We start from the raw sequence: 10,960 nt of genomic DNA, 5'->3' as shown, positions 1-10,960 counted from the left end.
ACCCGCATAATGTCAGGTTGCTTCGGGTCTAGGGACGGGTTAGGGTCTATGAATTGGCCCGGTCAATATTTAGGGTCGGGTTAGGGTTAACCAAAACCCGTCCCAACCTGTCCCTTGTACACCCCTACCACTTTCGTTTTTCAAATTCTGGTGTGGGGGTCGCAGGTTTTGTTGGAGGTTTGCCGGGTGGCATGGCGAGCTCCTTCAAAAGATTTGGGTAGCTTTGAATGTTGATGGGTCATCCTTAGGAAACCCAAGGCGTGCAGGAGTTGGCGGTGTCATCAGGGTTGTCGGCGGGGAGTGGAGGCTGGGCTTCTCGGGCCATATTGGGACGGTGGAGAATCTTAAGGCAGAGCTTGTGGCCATCCTTTATGGGCTAAGGCTCTGTTGGGAGTGTGGTTTTCGACAAGTGCGTGTGTGCATACGAATTCCATGGTTTCCCTCACGTTGTTGCAAAATCAAGATGTTCCTTTCCACTCGCATGCTGCCTTGTTAAGGTTAAATCAGAAGCTCATTCGAGGTGGTGATAAGTCAAATGGTTTTGTATGCAATCTTGTTTACAGAGGGTGATAAGTAATTCTAGCTCGTACTATTTTATGCCAAGAAAGTTTTTGGCGGTCTATAACTGTCATTGGAAACTGACACATTTTTAATGGCTAGTAACTCGTGTTGACTAGACTCATGTTAAAGTCGATAAATTAGTGTCAATAGCCTATAAAACCAACGCTAAAAATATATATTAGCATCGATTTTCCTATCCAGTGAATATAATCGTATTAGCATTTACTTTATAAATGACGCTAAAAAAGATTGTTACAATGATTTTAGCGTCCGACTCAAAGTTGACACTAGATCAAGTTTAGCATCAGATTTTACTAGGGATGTCAATTGGTACGGGTGAGCATGGATAGTATATACCCACCACCCGCTCCACATGTAAAAATTTATATTCATACCCGATCCATACCCACATGAATATCCATTTAGTGGGTTTTAACCGGATTTTAAACTATCCGTGGATATCCATGGGCACCCGACACCCATGAACATAAATTAATTCACATATATTTGTTCAAAAGAAAATTATGTTAAATATAAAATTTAACATTGGACTTTACCGTCAATCAATGTGTAAAGGAAAATACTTCTTTTCTACTCTTTTTTGGGTCTAAGGGCTTCTTTTTACCATTACCACTGTATAAGTTTACTTGAAGGAGAACTATAACTCAAACACAAATTCATTAGATATTTAATATACATCTATGTATATACATATAAAAGATATTTTAGTATTTTATATATCGGGTGGATATCTGTGAGTATGGATACATCAATATCCGTACCCGCCCCATTAATAAATGAATAGTGAAAATATCCATGAAATAAATCCGTGGATACCCGTGGGCATGGGTAATTTTACCCATAACGGGTTTTTATCCGCGGGTATCCACGGGTGTGGATAATTTTCACATCCTGGTTTTTACCCTGTTAGCATAGATTTTTGACCCACTAATAACTGATTTTTATTTTAGCGCACAGTTAGAATCATGCATCAAAATATAATAAAATAAATATTATATGAGTTGCACTAGTAAAATTATTTAGTCACTACTGGGATTAATACAATACTTTTGATTATAATCTAAATACAAAGTAAAAAAAAAAACTTAACCTAAAATTCTTACTCTACAAAGAAGACATACATCATTATGTCTTAAGTACGAAATGCATGTTCACATGGTAAACTAACAAGTATTTCATCATTTTCAAAATTTTCTCTACATATAGTACAACTAATTGGATCATGTGGTTCGTTAAAAAAAAATTGATCATGTGGGAGAGGATTATTAGAGTTGTATGAAAACTCAATCATCCTCTCACAAAATTTTGAAAAAGGTGGGTTTCTTTTTCTAAAGTGACAAAAAAAGGAAATGGATAAACATATTGCAATTACAATAAACTGCTACAACTATAAGTGCTGAGGCAAGTGGACTAGGTTACCAAACCACCATGTTCCTGAAAAAAAAGAAGGCAATAATCACGTAACTTTTAAAATCATCTTGATTGTTACAATTAATTAAGCTAATAAAGTCATGATAACATTAAGAATAGTGTACATATGTATTGCTAACAGATATTATTAAATGGAATTAACAAACTTCATTCAGTAGTTTCAAAAAAAAAGAAAACTTCATTCAATGGATTAAATTAATGACAAACAAAAGCTTTTGAATTTTGATCTAATCATCATTGGTTTGACATGTGACAAAATAATATCTTTCTTCTTATCATGAACTGTGAAAGGAAGAATAAGTGAACCTTAATTCTGGACAAACAAAAGAAGAGAGTTACATTCATATGCAGTGATAGAACTAAGATTTTTAAATTGTGGGGGCAATATTATGATTATGCAAACACACGCATGCCGCACACGCACGCGCGCGCACACACACACACACACATATATATATATATATATATATATATATCGTTTCACATTCAATCATTTCTATTTATCAATAAGATTTTACCACAAGTATTACGAAACAACATTAATGCTTTTATTTATTAAAAATTATTGAGTAGCTTTCATATAAACATAACCTTCGATTTTTCTACATTATTAATAATTAGAGGAGTGTTACAAAATCTATCTCTTTAACCATTTTTCATTGATTAATTGAAATTCATGCAGATCTCATACATTTATATGAACACATGAACTTCAATCAATCAACGAGAGTGTTCAGAAATAAATGATTAATTCTCTTTTAAATTTTTAAAAACCACAAATAAGTAAGAAAAAAAAATTAATTCATACATTTTTCATTTACAATATTTGGAGAAAATTCTTTAGGTTGATGCAATATAAATAAAGACATATTCAAAATAGAGTAGATATACAAAAATATGGAATAAAAATTAACTGGTACTGAATAAAATTTTAATTAGTAGTGTGTTACACTATAGCAAAGTTTTTCACGTTTTAATAAACTTTAGATGTATGATTCATTTATACCCTCACTATAATTCCATTTAAAAAGAAAGGTAATATTGGGGCGAGTAAATAGCAAAAATATATCCATTGGCAATTACTTAAAAGAGTGTACGCACTATCCGCGCATCGCGCGTGGTCTAAGTGTAGTTTTTCTTAATGGATTGGTATAAAAATATATATTGATAGAAGGAATAAACCATGAGAACACTCCTCTCATACTAGAGAAACAACCAAACTCAAAGTTCAAAATATTATGAGTTACACTAGTAAAATTATTCAATCACTGCTAGAATTATAATAAAATACTTTTGATTATAATCTAAATACAAAGTAAAAGAAAAACTCAACCTAAAATTCTTACTCTACAAAAAAGACATACATCATCATGTCTTACGTATGTAGACATACAATTCCGATGAAAAGCATGTCCACATGATAAACTAACAAGTATTTCATCATTTTCAAAATTTTCTCTACATATCATACAACTAGTTTGATCAAGTGGGAGATGATTATTAGAGTTGTATGACAACTCAATCATCCTCTCACAAAATTTTGAAAAAGGTGGTAGGTTTCCTTTTCTTTTTTTAAAGTAACGGAAAAATAAAATGCATAAACTTATTGCAATTGCAATAGCTGCAACAAGTATGAGTGCTGAGGCAACTGGACTAGCTTCCCAAACCCCCATGTTCCTGAAAAAAAAAAAAGGCAATCAACAGTTCTAAGACAAATCCATCCCAACTCTAAAAAAACAACTAAAATTGTCATAAGCTAAAGTCATGATCACGTAACTTTTAATCAGCTAACACATAGTACTAGAACCAACATTTTTATACTACTCTGTTTCTAATTAACTGAGGCCATGGGCCACAGAATAATGTATTCAACCTTAAAGTAGACAGTGTGATGAATTTTCGCCCCTCCAACAAATTAAATGGGCATATGTCCAAAATACAATTAATTACTACGTATATGACTCTTGATCATCTCAACTCAACTGTAATATTCTCTTGCCATTTATCACACCATTTCAATCAAATCCTAGAGTCCTATATGTATATACTGGATATATATTATATCCGTGCGTTGCACGTGTTTACTTACAATATTTTTTAATATTATATAAAAATTATTATAGTTTAACTAAATGAAAATTAAGATTTTTTTTATTATAAATATAAAAAAATTGTGTTAAGACATTTCAATAAATAGATTTTCCGAAGCACAAAAAAAAACATTTCAATAAATATTACTAAAGTTCTTTATATATAAACAATTAATATTACTCAAATTTAATTATTAGGCATAGAAATAATATGAAAAATAAAAAAATTTATATATTTAATAATATGAAAAATTATTAGGTTAATTTGATATATTTAAATTACGTAAAAAATATTAAGTTTTAATATCATTTTTTATACTTTTTACCTGGAAAATCATATGCTGAGACATGACAAGACCAAGAAGAATAAATTAATTTTAACTTTTTGAATTATAATAAGTGATAACTTAAATATCCTTTTGATAAAAATAGCCTAAAATATTATATTGTGAATTTAAAATTTTCAACTTATTTAATTTCCGAATGTTTTCTCACAACCGATTATGCAATGCAACTCGCACTGCACCGCCCTTGTAATTTTTGCACTAAGTTTTTGCTCTTACAATTAATTAACTCATCACGTACGTCTTTCCATAATTTTTTTTTTACATAGCTGCTTAAAGAAAGAAAAAAGAAAACATAAAATTTATTAAAATCATGGCCAATTAATTACAACCATAAATATTTAAATTAAATAAACATATTAATCACATTGGTGAATCCCTCATACGTGAAATTCAAAAACACATTATGAGAGGAGGTGTGACAGTGACAGTGCTATCCCTAGCAGATTCAATCCTTGAGCTCTGATAAAAAAAGGGAAGTTATCTAAACAGCAAACACCAACTAAAATAGGTGAATTCTTTGGTACTCAATTTTTTTTTGGCTGTGGTACCTCGTATAGTATTTTAAGTTATAATTTTGTGATCAATTTACAAATTCACTAAAACAGAATATTCTAAATAAATTGCTCATGTGAACACAAAAAGGTAACAATTAATCCACTGCCATAGTTAATTTACAAAAGCAATCCTTGCAAAAAGTCACAAACAGAAACAGGATAATGAAACATTATACAAGTTAAACACTATAATAGGAAGTGAAGTCTTAATTACACTAACAACTAATAGTTGTGCATCAAACACAAAACAGGGGAAGGTGGCCAATAGGCATTGCTTGAAGGAGCCATAAAGAGTAAAATAGCAAAGAGAAATATCAGAGTCATAAAGTTTGGTGAGCTGAAAGCAGAATGACACTGCTGGATATATTTATAAATGCAGGCTGTGTGTGAGAGTGAATGAAAGAAAGAGAGGGATTACTCAAATCTTGATAATAATATAATTTAAATATATCTTCAGCACCATAGGATTCATTAACCATTTGTTATCCATTTGTTAGATTCATGCAAGCTTGATTAGTTAGACTCATAGTAATCATTTCAGTAGGAAATAAATTGTACATAGATCAAATGCTCAAAATGTCTCGCTCATTTCCAGATTGCCTACAAGACTGTAACATATATATTAAGGAAACATTCTTTTTATTATTTCATAAATTTTTAGTAGAATATTGGTGGGGGTTCAAACAAAGTGTTTGTCCTCAATTCCAATTTTAGTCAGAAGCAGAACATTATCTCCAAATTTATCACCGTACATAAACAGGAAATCTCTCAAAAGCTTATTTAACTATGTGACGTCCTTCTATCTAAAAGAGAAAGAGACAGAAAATTAGACTGGATATACACCACCTAAGAAAACTTTTGCTGCAGCCATAAGATCTTCAGTCTTTCCACTAGTGCATGATCCAATGTATATTCTGACAGTTTTCACATGGTTACACTCCCTTGGCAAAGCACAATTCTCACTAGTTTGTTCAAACTTGAGTTATTTCAATGTGACTTTCAAGTAAACTATTTTATTTAGTGCCCAGTAGGATGCATGTTAACATATGTCATTATGAGTACTTGATAACAAGTGCTATCTATTCTTATCACCAGCAATTGCTCCATTCCCCATCCCATGAAGTAACTCTAAATCTTGGATTCTCATTAGTTAGCTAGAAGAATCAAGTATGCTAATTTGTATTTTTTACTGGTTTAATTGTTTCAGCATAATTTTAATTCTGAATTATTTGTAAAGCCCAAAGGTTATGAGTTTATCTTCATCTTCAGTAGTGACATGTTTGTCAGGGATTCCAGGTGGTGACATCAAAACATCCCCTGGGCAATGGTTGATGAGTGGTGGGCCACAAAGCCCCTTATTCCCAATATGTGAAGAGGCATTAAAAGATTGCAGTTGAGTGCTTAATGGAATTTCCCCATATAAGTTGTTGAAGGATAAGTTCATGTAGCTGAGAAAACTCAAATTCGAAAAACTTGCAGGCATTCTTCCACCGAGATGGTTTCAAGTAGCCAAGTGATGAGAAAATACAGAAAATGTGTTTTCTCTATGCTTCCAATGTTCTTGAAAAACAGCTTTTAAATATAGAAACTTAAAACTGCAAACAAGCCCTTTGCCTCATTGTTTTCAATTTTATTATTATTCTTTTGAAAAGCTTTAAGGAATTGAAACCTGCATTACAGGAAGTAAGAGCATATTAAGGTCTTTGTATTCATTATTACAATGTTATTTATTTATCATGTTCAATTTTAGTCAGAATGTTCTACTCATTTTATTCTGTCAATCTATGATGGGAACTGGAATTCAGTGAGTATTATTATTCTTACAACAAAGTGAACATACAACATAAGAAAATCCAAAATGCATTCAATACTAGTGAAGAGGTGCTAGAACCCAAATACAAGATAAGGTGATAATCATTTATCAGAACAGAGATATCACTGATAACTGCAAAAAACAACAAGCTAACAAGAGAAAGACAACAAATTATTGAACTACACAAAGCCAACTCTTGGAGGGCATGAACCTTAATACCCAACAAATACCACAGACAGTAGCCACCCAAAACCATGAAACCTCCTCATAGTACTCGAACCATTTCCTGGCTACCACAAGATCCTCAACAGCAACACATCATCCTGGAATCAGATTTGCACACTCAGCTTTGAGGTGATGGGAAAGGGAGTACAAGAAGAGGTAATGGAAAGTTTAAGATAATGCTCTAGAGAAAACAACATATAGCAGAAAACCACCCACAAAAGAACCATGACTCCGTCATATTAATGAAGACATAAAAGCGTGACCTGCAAAGTATTGGAAATAAAAGACATCATCTCAACTGGATTCAAATACATGCAATAATAATACTCTTTTGTGCATAATAAGCAATGAATCATTCCCATATTATAAAATAATTAGGAGGCATTAAAACTTTATTTACCTGTTAGGCTTGGACTCGAAATCTCCTTTTCATTCTTCTAGCAAAAACCATTATTGTCACGTACATCCAGTCATTCATGTCATTGAAGAATTGGAAATAGGCATGTCTCCAAGAAGCTTTTATGACTAAAGTTCCACAAACTCCCCAAAATCCAACAAAAAACCCAAGCACCAGGGTGATGTAAAACCCAAAGGTTATGAGTTTATCTTCGTCAGAGCTTCCAGTTGGTGACATCACATCCCCATAGCAACGGATTGAGAGTGGTGGACCACAAAGTCCATCGTTTCCAATATATGAAGAGGCATTAAAAGATTGCAGTTGAGTGCCTATTGGAATTTCCCCTGATAATTTATTGAATGACAAGTTCATGTAGCTCAGAAAACTCAAATTTGAAAAGCTTGCAGGCATTCTACCGTAAAGATGGTTTCCTGACAAGTCAAGTGATTCTAACCTTTCCATTTGACCAATACTGTTTGGAATGAATCCCCTGAGATCATTCCTTGAAAGATTTAATCCAGCTAATGCCACAAGTTTTGTTATACTTTGTGGTATTTCACCAGTCAAGTGGTTGCAAGAAAGATCAATGATAGTCATGAGTCCAAGATTTTTTCCATATTCCCAATTTTGTCCTTTCCATGACAATATTGCTTTCTCATCAAATGAGCCAATTTCAATAAAACCACTGGAAATAGCATATGGTCCATATGAAATGGGAATTCTTTGAAATTGAATATTTGACAAAGAAATCATGTGATTGAGGCACTGCGGTATTTCTCCTGTAATATTGTTCAAAGAAAGATCTAAAACTTGAAGAAATGATAGATTACACAAAGTTTCAGGTATTTTTCCATGGAACTTATTTTTCCGTAGACTCAAAACAATCAACCGAGGCAGGTGATGGCCTACCCATGTTAGTAATCTTCCTTGGAGATTGTTATTCCCTAAATCCAAGACAGTCAGGCTAGTACAAAGGGCCAAAGATGGAATTTCACCTGAGAAGTTGTTGTTATTTAAATGTATTGACACTATATGTTGCAGAGTGCCAAGTGACTCGGGTATCCTCCCTGTTAATTTATTTTTTGCCAAATTTAGAAATACTAAATTTGTGAAATTCCCCAAACAATCCAAAAATGGGCCTGCTAGTAAGTTACTAGATAGATCCAGATAACTTAACTCTTGTGGTGGGGATGCACAGAAAGAAGATAAAGACCCAGAAAACCTATTATTTGAGAGAAATAGACCTTGTAATCTTGGAAAAGGAGGTAGTGGACCAGATAAGTTGTTGAAACTAAAATCAAGTGTCTGCCATACCTTTGTTCTTGTCAAACTTCGCGGTAAAAGTCCACTAAGTTGGTTATGCGAAACATTCACAGAGTCTCCGCTATAAAACAGGTCCCAAAACCAATCAGGAATTGAATCTGAAATACTAGTATTAGAGATGTCTAGGTATACAAGTTCACTTTGATGTTTGAGCCATGTTGGAAACTTAGGACCCAAAATACAAGATGATGCATAGAATACATCTAGTTGGAATGGTGGAACCCAATTTAAGCTGAAATTAAATGAAAGTGAATTTTGATGCACCACTAGTTCTCTCAATCCAGACATACTTGATAGATGTGTTTCATTGATGACACCACTCAACTTATTTGAATAGAGAATCAAATAATTAAGACCAGAGAGTTGGCCAATACCATGTGGAAGTGATCCGTTCAACTGATTCCCTGAGAGATCCAATGCTGATAACGACCAAAGTTTAGTAACCAGAGATAATGACCCAACAATATTGGTATTCTGAAGTAACAATACCGAAATTGATGAATAACCTGAAAAATTAGGGAGTGGCCCACTACTAAATGGGTTATTGCTGAGATCTAAAAGCTCTATATTATTTTGTGAACAACGTAATTGTTGCATGCTGTCACTGAGTTTGCCAGACAATTTGTTGGAACTCAGGTGTAACTTTTTAAGTTGACACAAAGTCTGAAAGGATTCTGGTAAGCTACCCTCAAGTTTATTAGATGTGAGATAAAGAACTGTGAGGAATTTGCCAACATTAAGCACCACCGCTGACACAGTCAAAGAGGTTAAGTTATTATCTGGAAGATATAGCTCCTTGAGAGAAGTGGAAGAATTCAGATGGAGTGTGGGTTCAATATTGACTTGAGGGAGGTTGCAGTCAATTAAACGAAGTTGTGACAGAGAAGGAGTTTTGCTTATTGATGATAGCCAACCAACAGCTTGACTAAGATTCACATTTGACAGATCAAGGTATCTCAAATTAGGAAGGTGAGAAACCCACTCAAGATCATTTGCAACCAAATAATAATTTCCCTGAAGTTTGAGAGTTTGCAAATTGGTAAGGTTCCCTAAAGAGGGAGGAATGCCACCAACAAATTGGTTACCTTCAAGTTGTAACTCTATCAACTGACCAAGTGAGCCAATGCACTTTGGGATCTTTCCTGCTAAGTAATTATGACTGAGATCTAAGGAAGTTAGATGTTGGAGTTCACATATTGAAGAATCTAACTTACCTTGCAATTTACCTTCAATAGCCAAACCGGTTACATGACAAGTTAAATTGTCACATGAAATTCCTTCCCACTTGCAGAAATCTTCACCTATCCATGAGGAAAGAACTTCCCTTCCCTTAGAGAAACCACCTTTTAACCTGAGAAGAGCTTGCCTCTCTGTCTCCATGCACTTCTTGGTATCAGAACTTTCAACAAAGAAAGAGATGCATAGAATGGACACCATACAGAATAGAATGAACTTGCACCCAAACATGATGAGATGGTTGTCCACTCAACTCCCTTGGAGAATATTTTCTGATGTAATTTCAAATTGAAGTGAATCTAGTTTTATAGACAAACAACAATTAGAAGAAGCTAAACCACTCACCAAACAAACACGTGAATAATGCCAACTCGTTTCTACTGCTCATTGTCAAATTTCAGAATTTGGGTGCTTAATGACTTTGGTCCCTCTTTTACTCGCTTTATATGTTTTTTTTGTGCAGTCATCATTAGTATTAAGTGGCTAGTTTGAATTCAACTAAACGTGATTAAGAGGGTGGAAGAATTTTTGTGTAACAAAATATACTAATGTGTAGTGCCCCATTATACCTTACCTTTTCTTGTGTAAAGTTTCCCAGCAATAGCAAATGCATACCTTCCCATCTTCTTATATAGCAAATTAAGTACATTATTAAAAGAATAAGTTTTTTGGAAAACCAGTAATGAATTGACGAAAAGCAAGCATATATATACCATTTTAAATCTTTAGATTAATAAGTCTAGCAGAAATTACTCTTAAGTTATTTTTTTTGGTACATCAGAATGATAAATTACACCCACCAGGAATTAATTCCTGGACCTTCCCCTCCCCAACTCATATGTCTCCCAGCTCTTACCACTTGATTTATCATTCGGGATACTCTTAAGTTAGTTAGAGGAAAAGATTCAATGAGATATGTAATGAATCTCAATTTTCAGAGTTGCTAGCTGCATAGACAGAAA

General features: G+C 33.5%; 1 protein-coding gene across 1 annotated transcript; it reads right to left on the bottom strand.

The window, feature by feature from the left end:
• Positions 1-6,794: 6,794 nt before the first annotated feature.
• On the bottom strand, positions 6,795-10,416 carry LOC130739496 (receptor-like protein EIX1). The gene is made up of 2 exons (XM_057591800.1): positions 7,443-10,416; positions 6,795-7,305 (listed from the first exon to the last, which is right to left on the bottom strand). Exon 1 carries the CDS (start codon positions 10,227-10,229, stop codon positions 7,446-7,448), a length of 2,784 nt encoding a protein of 927 aa, XP_057447783.1. The 5' UTR covers positions 10,230-10,416; the 3' UTR covers positions 6,795-7,305; positions 7,443-7,445.
• Positions 10,417-10,960: the final 544 nt, after the last annotated feature.

Source organism: Lotus japonicus, chromosome 2 (assembly GCF_012489685.1).
Source record: "Lotus japonicus ecotype B-129 chromosome 2, LjGifu_v1.2".
NCBI lineage: Eukaryota > Viridiplantae > Streptophyta > Magnoliopsida > Fabales > Fabaceae > Lotus > Lotus japonicus.
The sequence above is the reverse complement of the archived record's forward strand: the minus strand, read 5'-3'. Positions and strand labels throughout refer to the sequence as shown.